Here is a 20230-nt window from a genome sequence, read left to right on the forward strand (position 1 = left end):
GTGAAAGAGAGATAGAGAGAGTATAGGAAAAAAAGAGAGGGGAAATGATAAAGTAATAGAATATGAATGGAATTGAGAGGGAAGAAAATTTGGCGGAAAGTTTTTACTGATTGCGTCTTACTGTAATTGTCATGGATTTCTTTCGTTGATAGAAAAATCGAAAGAGTGTGAAAGAGATGGGGGAGCTGTAGAAATATATATAGAGAGTGGAAATGAGAGAGATTGAATAAAATAGAAGAAAGAGAGAGATATAGATAGATAGAGAGAGGGGGTTAGAAAGTAAAACCAGTATGGAAAGAGAGAGAGAGAGAGTGAGGAAGGATATAAGAGAAAAATGATTGGAACAGGTGAGAGAGAGAAAGGGAGAAAAAAGACAGAGAAAGAGAGAGAGAGAGAGAGAGAGAGAGAAATAGAGAGAAAGAAAAAGAAAGAAGAAGAGAAAGAGAGAGAAACAGAAAAAGAAAAAAGAAAGAGAAAGAAATAAAGAAAGAAAGAGAGAAAGGGAGAAAGAACGTAGGAGAAGAGAGAGAGAAAAGGATAGAAATAGAGAGAGAGAGAGAGGTAAAGAAAGAGAGAAAGTAGGAGAAAGAGAGTGTGTGTGTGTTTGTGTGTGTGTGTAAAAGAGAGAGAGAGCGCGCGCGAGAGAGAGAGAGAGATAAGAGAAGAAAAAAATATTTTGAACATTTTTACAATTGGAAAGAACATGACAAACGCAATCAATTTAATTAATATTGATCAAAATATATTTCAGAAAAATTTTCTAAAGTTTTCATATTTTGTGTTTTGATGACATCATGAAAGAGTGTATAAACGACGATAATCTTTTCAACTCCAATATAAAACGGATTTTCATTGGATAAAAGTTAACAATTAAAAGGTGAAACGAGCAATCAGATTAATCGTTATATTTTTTAATGATCGATAATGTTCGATAATATAATTTTAAAACTATAAAATGTAATTAGTATTATTATGTTATCAAAGAGCAAATCTTTAACAAAGCAAAACATCAAGATGAAAGAAGCTCAACACTATTAAAAGGAGCAAACAATAATTTTAAATGATCATTTATTTATTAATTTATTTATTATATTATAATATATTTATTTATTATATATATTATATTTATTTATTATATCATAATATATTTATTTGTTATATATATTATATTTATTTATTATATCATCATTTATTTATTTATTTATTATAGCATCATATATTTATTTATTATATCATAATATATTTATGTATTATATATAATATATTTATTTGTTATATAATTATTTATTTATTATATATAATATTACATTTATTTATTATATCATAATATATTTATTTATTATATAAACATTTATTTATTATATCATAATATATTTATTTATTATATCATAATATATTTATTTACTATATAAACATTTATTTATTATATCATGATATATTTATTTATTATATCATAATATATTTATTTATTATATCATAATATATTTATTATATATTTATTTATTTATTATATCATAATATATTTATTTATTATATCATAATATATTTATTTATTATATCATAATATATTTATTATATATTTATTTATTTATTATATCATAATATATTTATTATATATTTATTTATTTATTATATCATAATATATTTATTTATTATATCATAATATATTTATTTATTATATCATAATATATTTATTATATATTTATTTATTTATTATATCATAATATATTTATTATATCATAATATATTTATTTATTATATCATAATATATTTATTATATATTTATTTATTTATTATATCATAATATATTTATTATATATTTATTTATTTATTATATCATAATATATTTATTTATTATATCATAATATATTTATTTATTATATAAACATTTATTTATTATATCATATTATATTTATTTATTATATAATCATTTATTTATTTATTATATTGTCAGAACAATAACGGGCAGTTAAGCGGAAAATTAAGCAAAAAAAACTTTTCGGCCATGGCATTATGAAGCTAAATGCTTCTCATCAGAAGAGGAGAAGGACCAGAATTATACAAAATGCAAACATAGAAAAGGAAAACTGGCTTAAAGACATTTAGATATGAAATGAGAATGAAGGAATGAGATAAAAATGGTAATTAGTAATTAAATGTAGGTATAACATGCAAGGGTAAATCAGAAGGGCAGAATATAAGTAGTTTTCTTTTTTTTTTAGTTTTACCTACATACAAGTTAGAAAAGCATTTCATCCAAGGCATGAGTTGTGGTGTGAGGAGAAATACAAATTGAAATAGAGAGAAGGGGAGTTTTAAAATATAATCTTAAAAAGATAAGATACAAGTTAGGAAAGCATTTCATCCAAGGCAAGAAAATTGTTAAACAAAATGTTTTTACTATAGGATTTAAAAATAAAGGTACCAGATTCAATTTGAAATTTATTTATCTTCACTTTTATAAATTTTACAAAGTAAGGTATAAAAACTTCATTTAAATTGAATCAAAAAATTACCTTGGATTTATTTTATGTAATGTACATTTTGTTGCACTTTAAAAAAAAATCATTGAAAATTTTATATCTATATCATTAATTGCTAGATGAAAGATAATGTTTTTAAAGTGCAACAAAATGTACATAAAATAAATCCAAGGTAATTTTTGGATTCAATTTAAATTAAATTGTCTGTCCCGGCCTCTGACTCTCTCTCTGACTCCCTTGACTTACTGATTTCTTTCTCTCTGCCAAGCTCTAACTATATTGAGAACTCATGACGTCATTGCATGCCCAAATAGCGTGCATAACGGACCCGTGGCCTGACATGCCTCACGTGTCTGAACATGCCTTGTTACAAAGACCGATTTCTCTAACCTAATTGTCAATTAACTCACTTTGCAAATAAGTATAACATTTTCCATTGTTCGTTTTTAAATTCCTTATTTTAATTTCATTTCTTTAACAGAAACAAAATTGACTCATCACATTCCTTTTTCAATAAACAGATATCTAACTATTTTATGTGAACTAAACAATGGGTAATTCTACATTCCATTTTCAATAACATTCTGTATTTCAATAACATTATGTATTCTGTATTTATTTTAACTTATGATCGGAATTCTCAATTCCAAATCTCGCTTCCCAAGTTCGAATTCCCGGCTATCCTATCTCATATTTACTCACAAGAACAGGCGACTTGTTCTTGTGATAAAAGTATTATGGGCAGACACATAAACAGACAGACAGACAGATACACAGACATACAGACAGACAGCTTAAGAGAAATATAATATAGAAATGTAGGTATTCTGGATAAATGTGACACATTTCTTTTAAAAAGAAAGAGAACTAAACGTCATAGCTTGGCAAATAATTGATTTCTTCTCAAAAGTCAAAATGTATTTATTACAGAACCTTTTACCAAATATTATTTGTTAGGGGAGGGGGCGGAGATGCTCTCAGATTCGGCTGCTTTGTACAACAAATATTTACATCTTTTTAGATTTGAATTAACTTTCCATTTGGAAGTTTTAGGTCATAAATAATCATCTCCAATTATTAGCTGTGTCCTTTCTCCCTCACCTCCCCATTATCCTCGGCTTTTTCTTTGGGTATTTTTATGTTTCTCAACTGTAATGGTACATATTGTGTAATTTTGTATTAGTCTCTCTGATTTTCTATCTCTTCTCTCTCTTTCTCTCTCTCTCTCTTCATATATACTCTCTAGTTTCTCTCTCTCTCTCTCTCTCTCTCTCTCTCTTTATATATACTCCCTCGTTTTCTCTCTCTCTCTCTCTCTTCCTCTCCCTCTTTATATATATACTCTCTCGTTCTCCCCCCTCTCTCTCTCTTTATATATACTTTCTCGTTTATCTCTCTCTCCCTCTCTATATATACTCTCTCATGTTCTCTCTGTGTCTGTGTCTGTGTCTCTCTCTCTCTCTCTCTCTCTCTCTCTCTCTATATATATATATATATATATATATATATATATATATATATATATATATATACACAGTCCTGGTCAAAATCATAAGGCCACTTAAGAAAGTAAGTGTTTACGCATATTATCGAATTTTTAATCAAACAAATGGTTGAAACCATTGCCAAAAGGGAAAATATGATGGAAAAAAATCAAATCTGCTTCATTCGAAACCTTAACCCTGATCTAATAATTATTTTTTAAAAAACAAACATTTTCACCTGGTCAAAATGATAAGACCACTGATAATTTATTTAACAAAAGGCAATTACAAATTACTAAAAAGGGTCTCAGTATTTACTATAACCTCCATTATTACTTCAAAAATTCTCTTCGGCATGCTTGCAACTAAGTTTTTTTATCAGTTGCGAAGGAATTTTATCCCATGTACTGAAAACTGAATCAGAAAGTTCCTTTATCGAATCATACTGGGTTCCATCCTTGAACACATCTTTTGCCATCCATCCCCAAAGATTTTCAATGGGATTGAGGTCCGGAGAACATGCTGGATGATCTAACAATTCTATAATATTTGAAGAAAAGTATTCTCGTGCTTGTCGAGAAGTGTGTATCGCAGCGTTGTCTTGCTGGAAAATCCAATTTCTTCCACACAGACGTGGACCTTCAGTCCTGATAGAAGCATTTTCAAGCATTGAAATGTACTTCAATGATGTTTGCTGGCCTTTCACTACTTGCAACTTTAGGGTCCCAGCTAACGAGAAAGCACCCCAGATCATTAAAGACCCTCCTCCACTATGCCGAGTTGAAAAAGTCTCTTTGGGCAAATTTTTATCATGCCAATAGTGTTGAAATCCATCTGGACCATCTAGATTAAACTTTTTCTCATCGGAGAAAATTACATTTTCCCACTTCTCTTCATCCCAAGTCTGGTATTTGGTGGCATATTCAAGTCGGTTAGTTTTGTGCTGTTCAAGAAGACATGGTTTCTGCAGTCGCTTTAAATGATTGAAACTCTTCATTTTCAGACGCCTTCTCATGGTTTTAGGACTACATTCTGCTGCTGTTTGGCTTTTCAATCGACTTGAGCTCATACTATAGTTTTTTTTTTAACTTCTACTGATTCAGCGATCCAGTGATGGGGTTATTTTTTTTTTTGGTCGACCTGGACTCTTTTTGTGCCTATATTGATCTGGATTTCTTGAAAAAATTTCTGATGACCGTTTTGCTACGGTTCACTTCGTTTGCAATGGATCTATGGGAGAGTCTACCCCTATTAAGTTTAAAGATCCTTCCTCTCTCAAACTCTGATAATGGTTTCCCTTTTGCCATTTTTAATTTAGTAAGATGTTTTTTTATCCACTAACAAGTTGCTTTTAATAACATAGAAAGCTTTTCGCAATCATTTTTTTCAAAACTAGCCGATTTTATTAAAGTGGTCTTATCATTTTGACCAGGTGAAAATGTTTTTTTTTAAAAAATAATTATTAGATCAGGGTTAAGGTTTCGAATGAAGCAGATTTCATTTTTTTTTCCATCATATTTTCCCTTTTGGCAATGGTTTCAACCATTTGTTTAATTAAAAATTCGATAATATGCGTAAATGCTTACTTTCTTAAGTGGTCTTATGATTTTGACCAGGACTGTATATATATATATTCACCCATGAACAAAACGCAACGTAGCTTTATTTTAATAATGTACATATTTTTGATTTTTCCTTTTTAATCGCAAATTCCTCGATACAGCTTTGATAAAGCCAGGGCGAAACCGGTCATGAATAATAAAGACCTTCCTTTCATGATTGCAATATTTAAATTTTTTACCCCCCCCCAAATCATTATATATATATATATAGATAGATAGATAGATAGATAGATAGCTTAGTGAGTTAGAGTAAGAGAATAAATTCAATTTTATAAGAGGAGACTTATCGGGATAATATAAAGCTCAACAAATTTCATATGAGCTTATATAGGAAAACAATGGAAAATGAAGTCACAATTCGTTCTTGATGAATCTCACGCTAGACGTCGCATCCCCATTATGTTATCTAGCATCTTCTCTACTCTTTTGATGAGAAGCATTAGGCTTCGAAATACCTTGGTATAAAGAGTTCCCTCTTCCCCCCCCCAACTAAATGTATGTATAGCCTTATTAAATAAATGAATCATTCTATATCCACCAATATATAATTTTTCTGACTCCATTTTCCATTCTTATTGTTTTCATATGTATATATATATATATATATATATATATATATATATATATATATATATATGAAACTTATTTATACAAACATTGATGGCTACATATGTGTATACATGTTTCTGTAATCACCCGCGTTGGAGGATTACGTCTTCAGGCCAAGAATTATCGTCGAGTACTATATATATATATATATATATATATATATATATATATATATATATATATATTTCATCTTTCTGTCTATTATTTTCTCATTGTGATTTTTCATTCCTCTCTCTCTCTCTCTCTCTCTCTCTCTCTCTCTCTCTCTCTCTCTCTCTCTCTCTCTCTCTCTACTCTTTCTCTCATTCTTCTAATACAGAATGATGGGAATAAATTCGACTTTTTTTTTTAAATAAAAGAAAAAACGTCATACCTAACCCTAACCCTAACCCGACACTTGTGGAAAAGGCATGCTCTGAGTTCCGAACATGTATCGAGGCAGTGATTGAGGCTGAAAGCGGTTACATTGAATAAATATCAGCTCTACTACATAATCAAGTTACCTGAATTGATTTTTTCAAAAAAAGCTTAAAAATAAAGTTGCAGTGTTGATTTTTAAGGCGACAAATTTATTGTTCCACCCCGTATTATTGCTATTCCATTCTTCAAATAGTATTCCATTCCATTCTTCAACTGCTATTCCATTCTTCAAATGGTATTCCATTCCATTCTTCAAATGGTATTCCATTCCATTCGTCAACCGGTATTCCATTCAATTCTTCAAATAGTATTCCATTCCATTCCTCAACTGCTATTCCATTCCATTCTTCAACTGCTATTCCATTCTTCAAATGGTATTCCATTCCATTCTTCAATTGCTATTCAATTCTTCGACTGGTATTCCATTCCATTCTTCAACTGCTATTCCATTCTTCAAATGGTATTCCATTCCATTCGTCAACTGGTATTCCATTCCATTCTTCAACTGCTATTCCATTCCATTCTTCAACTGCTATTCCATTCTTCAAATGGTATTCCATTCCATTCGTCAAATGGTATTCCATTCCATTCTTAAATGGTATTCCATTCCATTCTTCAACTGCTATTCCATTCTTCGAATGGTATTCCATTCCATTCTTCAACTACTATTCCATTCTTCGAATGGTATTCCATTCCATTCTTCAACTGCTATTCCATTCTTCGAATGGTATTCCATTCCATTCTTCAACTACTATTCCATTCTTCGAATGGTATTCCATTCCATTCTTCAACTGCTATTCCATTCTTCGAATGGTATTCCATTCCATTCTTCAACTGCTATTCCATTCTTCAAATGGTATTCCATTCCATTCTTCAATTGCTATTCCATTCCATTCTTCAACTGCTATTCCATTCTTCAAATGGTATTCCATTCCATTCGTCAACTGGTATTCCATTCCATTCTTCAACTGCTATTCCATTCCATTCTTCAACTGCTATTCCATTCTTCAAATTGTATTCCATTCCATTCTTCAGTTGCTATTCCATTCTTCAAATGGTATTCCATTCCATTCTTCAACTGCTATTCCATTCTTCAAATGGTATTCCATTCCATTCTTCAATCCAGAAGATATCTCACTACTGATGCAATTCTCTATCTATATAAAAGCCAAGTACGTCCAAGGATGGAATACTGCTGCCATATCTGGGCAGGAGCTGCTAAAAACAGCCTATCCTGCCTTGACAGAGTACAAAATAGACTTCGTGGCTTAGTGGGGGATGCCCTTTTCTCTACCCTGCAACCTCTCTCCCACAGAAGAGACGTTGCGAGCCTGTCCTTGTTTTATCGTTATTTCCATGGCAGATGCTCGTCTGAACTCCAATCTCTGGTCCCCCCTCGTCAATCTTTCACGAAAAACACCCGTCTAGCTGAATCCACTGTGACAAATTTCCCCCACTCTATATCTGTGCCTAAATCAAAACGCAGATTCCATGAACAAAGCTTCTTTCTTAGAACTGCACGCCTGTGGAACTCTGTTCCGTCTGCCTGCTTCCCTCCGGACTACAACTTGGATGTCTTCAAGTCCAATGTTAACAAATTCCTAATGAACCGCCCCCTTAAGTAAACATTTCAGCAAATCTCCTCACTAACGTAATGTACTTGCAATAACCCTTATCCCTGAGTGGCTTCCGGGCCTTGATAAGTGGTGATCACTGTGTAAAAAAAAAAAAAAAAAAAAAAAATTGCTATTCAATTCTTCAAATGGTATTCCATTCCATTCTTCAACTGCTATTCCATTCTTCAAATGGTATTCCATTCCATTCTTCAACTGCTATTCCATTCTTCAAATGGTATTCCATTCCATTCGTCAACTGCTATTCCATTCTTCAAATGGTATTCCATTCCATTCTTCAACTGCTATTCCATTCTTCAAATGGTATTCCATTCCATTCTTCAACTGCTATTCCATTCTTCAAATGGTATTCCATTCCATTCGTCAACTGCTATTCCATTCTTCAAATGGTATTCCATTCCATTCTTCAACTGCTATTCCATTCTTCAAATGGTATTCCATTCCATTCTTCAACTGCTATTCCATTCTTCAAATGGTATTCCATTCCATTCTTCAACTGCTATTCCATTCTTCAAATGGTATTCCATTCCATTCTTCAACTGCTATTCCATTCTTCAAATGGTATTATATTCCATTCTCCAACTGCTATTCCATTCTTCAAATGGTATTCCATTCCATTCTTCAACTGCTATTCCATTCTTCAAATGGTATTCCATTCCATTCGTCAACTGGTATTCCATTGCATTCTTCAACTGCTATTCCATTCCATTCTTCAACTGCTATTCCATTCTTCAAATGGTATTCCATTCCATTCTTCAACTGCTATTCCATTCTTCAAATGGTATTCCATTCCATTCGTCAACTGGTATTCCATTCTTCAAATGGTATTCCATTGCATTCTTCAACTGCTATTCCATTCCATTCTTCAACTGCTATTCCATTCTTCAAATGGTATTCCATTCCATTCTTCAACTGCTATTCCATTCTTCAAATGGTATTCCATTCCATTCGTCAACTGGTATTCCATTCTTCAAATGGTATTCCATTCCATTCTTCAACTGCTATTCCATTCTTCAAATGGTATTATATTCCATTCTCCAACTGCTATTCCATTCTTCAAATGGTATTCCATTCCATTCTTCAACTGCTATTCCATTCTTCAAATGGTATTCCATTCCATTCGTCAACTGGTATTCCATTGCATTCTTCAACTGCTATTCCATTCCATTCTTCAACTGCTATTCCATTCTTCAAATGGTATTCAATTCCATTCTTCAACTGCTATTCCATTCTTTAAATGGTATTCCATCCCATTCCTCAACTGCAATTCCATTCTTCAAATGGTATTCCTTTCCATTCTTCAACTGCTTTTCTATTCTTAAAATGGTATTCCATTCCATTCTTCAATTGCTATTCCATTCTTCAAATGGTATTCAATTCCATTCTTCAACTGCTATTCCATTCTTCAAATGGTATTCCATTCCATTCTTAAAATGGTATTCCATTCCATTCTTCAACTGCTTTTCTATTCTTAAAATGGTATTCCATTCCATTCTTCAACTGCTATTTCATTCTTCAAATGGTATTCCATTCCATTCTTCAAATACTATTCCATTCTTAAACTGCTATTCAAATCTTTAAGTGGTATTCCATTCCATTCTTAAACTGCTATTCCATTCTTTAAATGGTATTCCATTCCATTCTTCAACTGCAATTCCATTCTTCAAATGGTATTCCATTCCATTCATCAACTGGTATTCCATTCCATTCTATAACTGGTATTCCATTCCATTCTTCAACTGGTATTCCATTCTTCAAATTGTATTCTATTCCATTCGTCAACTGGTATTCCATTCCATTCTTCAAATGGTATTCCATTCCATTCTTCAACTGCTATTCCATTCTTCAAATGGTATTCTATTCCATTCTTCAACTGCTATTCCATTCTTTAAATGGTATTCCATTCCATTCTTCAACTGCTATTCCATTCTTCAAATGGTATTCCATTCCATTCTTCAATTGCTATTCCATTTCTTCAAATGGTATTCCATTCCATTCTTCAACTGCTATTCCATTCCATTCTTCAACTGCTATTCCATTCTTCAAATGGTATTCCATTCCATTCTTCAACTGCTATTCCATTCTTCAAATGGTATTCTATTCCATTCTTCAACTGCTATTCCATTCCATTCTTCAACTGCTATTCCATTCTTCAAATGGTATTCCATTCCATTCTTCAATTGCTATTCCATTTCTTCAAATGGTATTCCATTCCATTCTTCAACTGCTATTCCATTCCATTCTTCAACTGCTATTCCATTCTTTAAATGGTATTCCATCCCATTCCTCAACTGCAATTCCATTCTTCAAATGGTATTCCATTCCATTCTTCAACTGCTATTCCATTCTTCAAATGGTATTCCATTCCATTCTTCAATTGCTATTCCATTCTTCAAATGGTATTCCATTCCATTCTTCAACTGCTATTCCATTCTTCAAATGGTATTCCATTCCATTCTTCAACTGCTATTCCATTCTTCAAATGGTATTCCATTCCATTCTTCAATTGCTATTCCATTCTTCAAATGGTATTCCATTCCATTCTTCAACTGCTATTCCATTCTTCAAATGGTATTCTATTCCATTCTTCAACTGCTATTCCATTCCATTCTTCAACTGCTATTCCATTCTTCAAATGGTATTCCATTCCATTCTTCAATTGCTATTCCATTTCTTCAAATGGTATTCCATTCCATTCTTCAACTGCTATTCCATTCCATTCTTCAACTGCTATTCCATTCTTTAAATGGTATTCCATCCCATTCCTCAACTGCAATTCCATTCTTCAAATGGTATTCCATTCCATTCTTCAATTGCTATTCCATTTCTTCAAATGGTATTCTATTCCATTCTTCAACTGCTATTCCATTCCATTCTTCAACTGCTATTCCATTCTTTAAATGGTATTCCATCCCATTCCTCAACTGCAATTCCATTCTTCAAATGGTATTCCATTCCATTCTTCAACTGCTATTCCATTCTTCAAATGGTATTCCATTCCATTCTTCAATTGCTATTCCATTCTTCAAATGGTATTCCATTCCATTCTTCAACTGCTATTCCATTCTTCAAATGGTATTCTATTCCATTCTTCAACTGCTATTCCATTCCATTCTTCAACTGCTATTCCATTCTTCAAATGGTATTCCATTCCATTCTTCAATTGCTATTCCATTCTTCAAATGGTATTCCATTCCATTCTTCAATTGCTATTCCATTTCTTCAAATGGTATTCCATTCCATTCTTCAACTGCTATTCCATTCTTTAAAGGGTATTCCATTCCATTCTTCAACTGCAATTCAATTCTTCAAATGGTATTCCATTCCATTCTTCAACTTGTATTCCATTCCATTCTTACAAATTGTATTCCATTCCATTCTTCAAATGATATTCCATTCTTCAAATGATATTCCATTCCATTCTTCAACTGCTATTCCATTCTTTAAATGGTATTCCATTCCATTCTTCAATTTCTATTCCATTCTTCAACTGCTATTCCATTCTTCAACTGCTATTCCATTCCATTCTTCAAATGGTATTCCATTCCATTTTTCAAATGCTATTCCATTCTTCAAATGGTATTCCATTCCATTCGTCAACTGCAATATCATTCTTCAATTTGTATTCCATTCCATTCTTCAAATGCTATTCCATTCCATTCTTCAATTGCTATTCCATTCTTCAACTGCTATTCCATTCTTTAAATGGTATTCCATTCCATTCTTCAACTGCTATTTAATTCTTTAAATGGTATTCCATTCCATTCTTCAACTGCAATTCCATTCTTTAAATGGTATTCCATTCCATTCTTCAACTGCTATTTAATTCTTCAAATGCTATTCCATTCCATTCTTCAATTGCTATTCCATTCTTCAACTGCTATTCCATTCTTTAAATGGTATTCCATTCCATTCTTCAACTGCTATTTAATTCTTTAAATGGTATTCCATTCCATTCTTCAACTGCAATTCCATTCTTTAAATGGTATTCCATTCCATTCTTCAACTGCTATTTAATTCTTCAAATGCTATTCCATTCCATTCTTCAATTGCTATTCCATTCTTCAACTGCTATTCCATTCTTTAAATGGTATTCCATTCCATTCTTCAAATGCTATTCCATTCCATTCTTCAATTGCTATTCCATTCTTCAACTGCTATTCCATTCTTTAAATGGTATTCCATTCCATTCTTCAACTGCTATTTAATTCTTTAAATGGTATTCCATTCCATTCTTCAACTGCTATTCCATTCTTTAAATGGTATTCCATTCCATTCTTCAACTGCTATTTAATTCTTCAAATGCTATTCCATTCCATTCTTCAATTGCTATTCCATTCTTCAACTGCAATTCCATTCTTCAAATGGTATTCCATTCCATTCTTCAACTGGTATTCCATTCCATTCTTACAAATTGTATTCCATTCCATTCTTCAAATGATATTCCATTCTTCAAATGATATTCCATTCCATTCTTCAACTGCTATTCCATTCTTTAAATGGTATTCCATTCCATTCTTCAACTGCTATTTAATTCTTCAAATGCTATTCCATTCCATTCTTCAATTGCTATTCCATTCTTCAACTGCTATTCCATTCTTTAAATGGTATTCCATTCCATTCTTCAAATGCTATTCCATTCCATTCTTCAATTGCTATTCCATTCTTCAACTGCTATTCCATTCTTTAAATGGTATTCCATTCCATTCTTCAACTGCTATTTAATTCTTTAAATGGTATTCCATTCCATTCTTCAACTGCTATTCCATTCTTTAAATGGTATTCCATTCCATTCTTCAACTGCTATTTAATTCTTCAAATGCTATTCCATTCCATTCTTCAATTGCTATTCCATTCTTCAACTGCAATTCCATTCTTCAAATGGTATTCCATTCCATTCTTCAACTTGTATTCCATTCCATTCTTACAAATTGTATTCCATTCCATTCTTCAAATGATATTCCATTCTTCAAATGATATTCCATTCCATTCTTCAACTGCTATTCCATTCTTTAAATGGTATTCCATTCCATTCTTCAATTTCTATTCCATTCTTCAACTGCTATTCCATTCTTCAACTGCTATTCCATTCCATTCTTCAAATGGTATTCCATTCCATTTTTCAAATGCTATTCCATTCTTCAAATGGTATTCCATTCCATTCGTCAACTGCAATATCATTCTTCAATTTGTATTCCATTCCATTCTTCAAATGCTATTCCATTCCATTCTTCAATTGCTATTCCATTCTTCAACTGCTATTCCATTCTTTAAATGGTATTCCATTCCATTCTTCAACTGCTATTTAATTCTTTAAATGGTATTCCATTCCATTCTTCAACTGCAATTCCATTCTTTAAATGGTATTCCATTCCATTCTTCAACTGCTATTTAATTCTTCAAATGCTATTCCATTCCATTCTTCAATTGCTATTCCATTCTTCAACTGCTATTCCATTCTTTAAATGGTATTCCATTCCATTCTTCAAATGCTATTCCATTCCATTCTTCAATTGCTATTCCATTCTTCAACTGCTATTCCATTCTTTAAATGGTATTCCATTCCATTCTTCAACTGCTATTTAATTCTTTAAATGGTATTCCATTCCATTCTTCAACTGCTATTCCATTCTTTAAATGGTATTCCATTCCATTCTTCAACTGCTATTTAATTCTTCAAATGCTATTCCATTCCATTCTTCAATTGCTATTCCATTCTTCAACTGCAATTCAATTCTTCAAATGGTATTCCATTCCATTCTTCAACTGCTATTCCATTCTTCAATTGGTATTCAATTCCATTCTTCAATTGCTATTCCATTCTTCAAATGGTATTCCATTCCATTCTTCAATTGCCATTCCATTCTTCAACTGCTATTCCATTCTTTAAATAGTATTCCATTCCATTTTTCAACTGCTATTCCATTCTTCAACTGCTATTCCATTCCATTCTTCAATTGCTATTCCATTCTTCAACTGCAATTCCATTCTTCCAAAGGTATTCCATTCAATTCTTCATCTGCTATTCCATTCTTCACATGGTATTCCATTCCATTCTTCAACTGCAATTCCATTCTTCAAATGGTATTCCATTCAATTCTTCAACTGCAATATCATTCTTCAAATGGTATTCCATTCCATTCTTCAACTGCTATTCCTTTCTTCAAATGGTATTCCATTCCATTCTTCAACTGCAATATCATTCTTCAATTTGTATTCCATTCCATTCTTCAACTGCTAGAGGGAGAGACTAATGGTAGATGCATCAGCCCAGATGTGGCGACAATACTCCATGCATGAGCGAATGGTGGCTTTATAGAGGTACAGGACACTCTCAGGTGTGAGCAGTTTTCTAGCACGATAGAGGGAGCCCACCTTCTTTGCAGCAGCGTTCATAATGTCCTCAATATATTTGTTCCAGTTCATATTGCCTGTGAATGTTAGGTTGAGGAGTTTGAAGGAAGAATTCCCATGTAGGATGTTATTTGTCATGGATATCGATGGTTGGAGAGGCGTCTTGTGATTGTTAAATGGGAGCAGCTTAATCTTACTAGCATTAAATGTTACCATCTATTTATGGTCTCATTTCACTACGGTCTATTGAATTAGGTTACATGAATACTACAGAGAGCTTCGCCATATGCTTGAAAACAAAATAATTAAGTCACCTTTCATAGTCATAGGACATGCGCTAAGAGTGACTCTTGTCAAAATTTGCAGTAACTAACTTAGTTGCTACCTACTGGTGGAAGATCGCTACTATGTAAAACACAGAAATCTTGTACGAGAAGTAGCGAAGATCATCTATCGTTTTCTTCATTACAGGTGTATGACGTCATGGATGATGACGTCATACACGGCGCCATGGGAGTGATGCTTGGGGGGAGATGCGCCCCTTAATTAAATACAAAAGTTTTTTGTATTTAATTAAGCGGTAAAGAGAAGAAAGAATTTACCCCCTCCCTTTATTTTTGTTTTTGCGTCGCCTCCTTTCTTTTTTTTTTTTTTTTGATGAGACGAATTTTTATTATTATTTATTAATATTTTGATTTATTATTATTAATTATTATTTTGATTGATTAAATATTTAAATATATGTATAATATAGATACTATGACGTCATGCATTACGTCAGAGAAGATGACGTCACACATGACATCATAGCAAAGTTTGAAGGAGGGACAAAAGAATATTCCCGGGTAACGCCGGGTACATACAGCTAGTAAACTAATTTCTTTACGAAAAAATTTTGCTTTTTTTCCATATTTTCAGGCATCGCTCCGTGTATTCATCGGAATGGTGGTGCACGTTCGCATTTCTGTTTTCCGATACCTGTACCAAATCCGCAGGTCCTCAACGCCCATTGTGGTTGCCCTTATGGAATGAAGTTAAGTAGCAATTTGCGAGATTGTGAACCAAATCCTGACGAGACGCCAAAACCCAACTGCACGGCAAACCTGTACCAATGTGCTAATCGACGCTGCATCCACCACTATTTCAGATGTAACGGTGAAAATGATTGCCTTGACAACTCTGATGAAATCGACTGCAATCCTGGTGAGTATCGTTATCAATTGGTTCAATATAGAATCATGGAATTAAAGTAGTTGATCATCGTTGTCGTTGTATGAGGAGTACTGAATATCATCCCTTAGCGTTTTCTTCATGGTTGTCAATGTGAGGTTCATCTCTTTCGCCAAGGTCCACATTGTTTTGCCTGGATCTTGTTGCATCTTATTTATTTATTTATTTATTTTTGCATCTTCTCAATGCACAATATACGGCACAATCACGTTGACACACCTGTTCTCGCCAGATTACCGAAGTTAAGCAATCATGAGCTTGGCCAGTATCAGATGAGTGACCATTTGGGAAGGCTAGGCGCTGTATGTACCACGACGAGTCATAGAAATTTTCAGGTTAGTATCTGGAGGCGTGTTTTTTTTTTTTTTACACAGTTGTCACCACTTATCAAGGCCCGGAAGCCACTCAGGATAAGGATTATTGCAAGTACATTACGTTAGTGTGGAATTTGATTAAGTGTTTACTTAAGGGGGCGGTTCATTAGGAATTTGTTAACGTTGAACTTGAACACATCCAAGTTGTAGTCCGGTGGGAAGCAGGCAGACGGAACAGAGTTCCACAGGCGTGCAGTTCTCAGAAAGAAGCCTTGTTCATGGAATCCGCGTTTTGATTTAGGCACAGATATAGAGTGGGGGAAATTTTTCACAGTGGATTCAGCTAGACGGGTGTTTTTCGTGAAAGATTGGTGAGGGGGGGGAAGAGATTGGAGTTCAGACGAGCACCTGCAATGGAAATAACGTTGAACTCACTGGGGGAGATGCACTAGGTGTGTCAAAATTTTTTGGGAATTTTTGACACCCCTAATACAAAACTGCAAATAAAATATAAAAAAACTCGTAATTTCTCTTTTAAAAGTGGGTTGTTTATTTTCTTTATGGAATATACTTTAAAAATAAACTATTAAAGTTGTTTAAAAAATAATAGAAATATTATTTTTTTATTTTTTAAAAAACAGTGTTTACAAAGTGCCTCTCGCGTTTATGCAGTCTTTTTTTTTTACGTAATGAAATTAATTAAATTTTACGAGTTAAATTTTTTTTCAATTTTTAAACTTTAAAAATCTATCAAAATTTTTCTAATTTTAAAGTTTGGTCTTTGCTCCTTTTATTGAAAAAAAAATTAAGGTTTAAATTACATTATTCATACTGTTATAAGCTTCGAAAGATAGCAAGTCTAATAATTCACTCCTTTTTTAATGGCGATTCTGACACTCCTAGAGATGCACTCCTGAATCAAGACAGAAAGCAACGAGAAACTACTTTAGTGGGGTAGTTGTACCCCAGCTAATTATTTATCTTTTAGAACCCTCGATAAAAAACGACAAACTCCTTTTAACCTTGAACCTTTGCAAGTCTTTATTCCACGAGATAATAGTGGTGGAGCTCGAAGTTCTTGAGTCAGGTCCACGTCGGACTGTCGGTGCTGGGCGAGGAGGAGAGGAAGGTGTGTCTTCGCTCGCGGCTCTGTGCTGACTGTTGGATGTCCCCTCCACTCTTTTTGGGGACAGCAGGATCAAATGCGCCCTGCCTGTCGATTGGCCAGTCTATGGCCGAAGAACTTACAGGGAAGCATTGATCCGCCAGAGAGTATAGTTCATTAGGGGGGGGGGTGCTACACTACCGTCTTCACGTCTTTCCGAGATTATCATGGTTCCACAATTTGGAGAGCTGTTAAAACAGTAGGGCCGCTGGATATAGCATGCAATGAACACCTATGATCTTTCCTGCTAGCCACTGCTTCTACATCTCCACTGAAATCCTCCAGTTCACCTCCTTCAAAATCTTTGAGATATTCATATATCAAATATTTTTTGAAACCAGTGCAACGTATAATGATGCCTGCTACTCTTTTCCAACATTCTAGTTTTTTTTTTTTTCAGTTCTCCAAACGCACAAATATTGCGCAGAAACGGTTATCTGTTGTGCTTTACTGCCATGTCATTCTTCAAATTGTTAGATGAAATGTGTGTTCGTTAATGTTTGTGTGCGTCAGTGGAAGGAAATGTTGCAGAGATGAGCGCCCATAGTAGAATACCAAGCTACACTGATCCACAGATTCGGGTCGACTGGGTTCCACTGGTTCATTGAAAGAAAATCTGTCTTTTAAAGGGTTTAGGTAGTTCCCAGAAAGACCATTTCAAATAAATTCAGAAAGTTTTCTGATTAGTTCAAAATATAATTATTTGTTTTTATTCAGGATAGTGTATGCGCAGACGACATGCGTACAAACGCGTTTATGCATTCTGATTTTGTGCGTCGATGTGTTAATATCGACTTCCTACACAGATATGATCCTTCCTGCTAGCCACTACTTCCACATCTCCACTGAAATCCTCCAGCTCACATCCTTCAAAATCTTCGAGATATTCAAGGAGCACTGAACGCTGTAGCTAGGATATCTGAATTTTTTGAAACCGGTGCCAAGGATAATGATGCATACTTCTCTCTTTCAACATTCTAGTTTTTTTGTTTGTTTGTTTTTTTTTTCAGTTGTCCAAACGCACAAATATTACACAGAAAAGGTTATCTGTTGTGCTTTCTTTACTGTTATTTCATTCTTAAAATTGTTCTTAGATGAAAAAAAAGAATATGTATAAAAAGAATTATCTAATTTGTCTCAAACATTTTGTAGTAAAAATGTGTGTGTGTGTGTGTGTGTGTGTGTGTGTGTGAGAGAGAGCTGGGGGAGAGGAGGAGAAGAAAGCAAAATAAACATATTGGAGAGAAAAAAGAGACGTTGAAATGTGAGAAAAATAAATAAAATTAAAGATGATAAAAAAGAAAGAAAGAACGAACAAAATGAGAGATTTTTTTAAAGTCATAAAAATTCGTTTTTGAGAAGTAAAGAGATAGATAGATAGATAGATAGATAGATAGATGGAGGATAGATAGACAGATATACTATAGAATGAATGAATGAATGAATGAATGAATGAATGAAAAAACGAAAGAATGAATCAATAAAAGAAAGAAAGAATGAATGAAAGAAAGAATGAATGAATGAAAGAAAGCGAGAAGGAATGAAATAATGAAGGACAGAAATGATAAATGAAAATAGAAGCAAATAATGAATGAATAAATGAATAAAAGAAAGAAAAAAGAATGAAAGAATGAATGAAAGAAAAAATTAATGAAAGAATAAAATGAGTGAAAGAAAGAAACAGAAAGAAATAATTAATGAATGAATGAAAGAAAGAAAAAATTAAAGAAACAGACAAAAAGAAAGAAGAAATGAAAGAAAGACAAAAAGAAAGAAGGAATGAAAGAGTAAAAGAAAGAAAAAAGAAAGAACTATTAGTTTCTGTGCTCATATTAATTTCTCATTTCTGGAAAGAGGAATGTTAGTGAATGTGGAAGAGACACTAGATCCCCCCCCCCGACCTCTCCACCCACTCATTAAACCGATCTTGCGTCGCATTTTACCAAGATGTGGGTGGGTGATAAATATCATCTAATGCAAATAATTAGTAAAAGAAGGTAAGTGAACGACAAATCAACAACGAAAACGAGAAAATATGAAAAAGAAATAAAACTTTGAATAAAAATGAAAGAAAATGTTTTTAAGAATAGTGATTGTAAAAGAAAACGTAGGGAACTGAGAAAGAGAAAGGATGAGGTAGACGGAAAAGAGTGAGAGGAGGAGAGTTAGAAAGAGAAAAAGAGAGAAAGAGAGAGAGAAACAGATAGAAAAAGAGAGAAAGAGAGAGAGAAATAGAGAGAGTAACAGAAAAATAGAGAAAGAGGAAAAGAGAAAGAGTGAGAAAGAGAGCGAAAGAGATCGAAAAAGAGAGAAAGAGAGAGAGATACAGAAAGAGGAAGCGAGAGCAAGAGATAGAAAGAGAGAAAGAGAAAGAGAGAGAGAGAGAGAAATAGTAAAGAAAAAGAGAAAAAGAAATAGAGAGAGGAAGAGAGGGTAAGAAAGAGAGAGAAACAGAGAAAGAAGCAGAGAAAGAGAAAGAGAGAGAGAAGGAAAGTTAGAAAGAGAAAAAGAGAGAAATAAAGAGTGAGAAAGAGAGAATGAGAAAGGAAGAGAAAGAGAGAGAAGGGGGAGAGGGGGGGATAGATAAACTGAAAGAGAGTGAAAACCAGAAAGAGAAAAAGAGAGAGGAGGAATGCTGAGTAGGAAAAGAAGAGGATAAAAAATATGAAGCGAAAGAAAAAGGAGAGTGGGAGAAATAGGAGGATAACGAGTAAAAAGAGGGGGGGGGACAAAAGAAAAGAAATAGTAAAGAAAGAAAGAAAGAGAAGGAAAGATGATGATGCGTATGAAAGAAGAGAAGTATTAGAGAGTGTCAGAGAAAAGGAGAATGGTAGAAGAAGAGAGGGAAATATTGAGTAAAAAAGAGGGAGAAAGAAAGACAAATAGAAAACGACAGCGAGAGAGAGAGAGAGGGA

The 20230-nt window shown here is 33.2% G+C and overlaps 1 protein-coding gene across 1 annotated transcript in view; it reads left to right on the plus strand.

Moving 5' to 3' along the window:
* LOC145263035 (complement component C9-like) overlaps positions 1-20230 on the plus strand; it is a 46900-nt gene that overhangs the window by 18656 nt on the left and 8014 nt on the right. The window contains exon 2 of the mRNA XM_080119867.1: positions 15525-15809. Coding sequence (XP_079975993.1) covers positions 15525-15809 — 285 coding nt within the window. The remainder of the gene's footprint in view (positions 1-15524; positions 15810-20230) is intronic.

Source organism: Euprymna scolopes, chromosome 38 (assembly GCF_053919585.1).
Source record: "Euprymna scolopes isolate OS-2025 chromosome 38, ASM5391958v1, whole genome shotgun sequence".
Lineage (NCBI taxonomy): Eukaryota > Metazoa > Mollusca > Cephalopoda > Sepiida > Sepiolidae > Euprymna > Euprymna scolopes.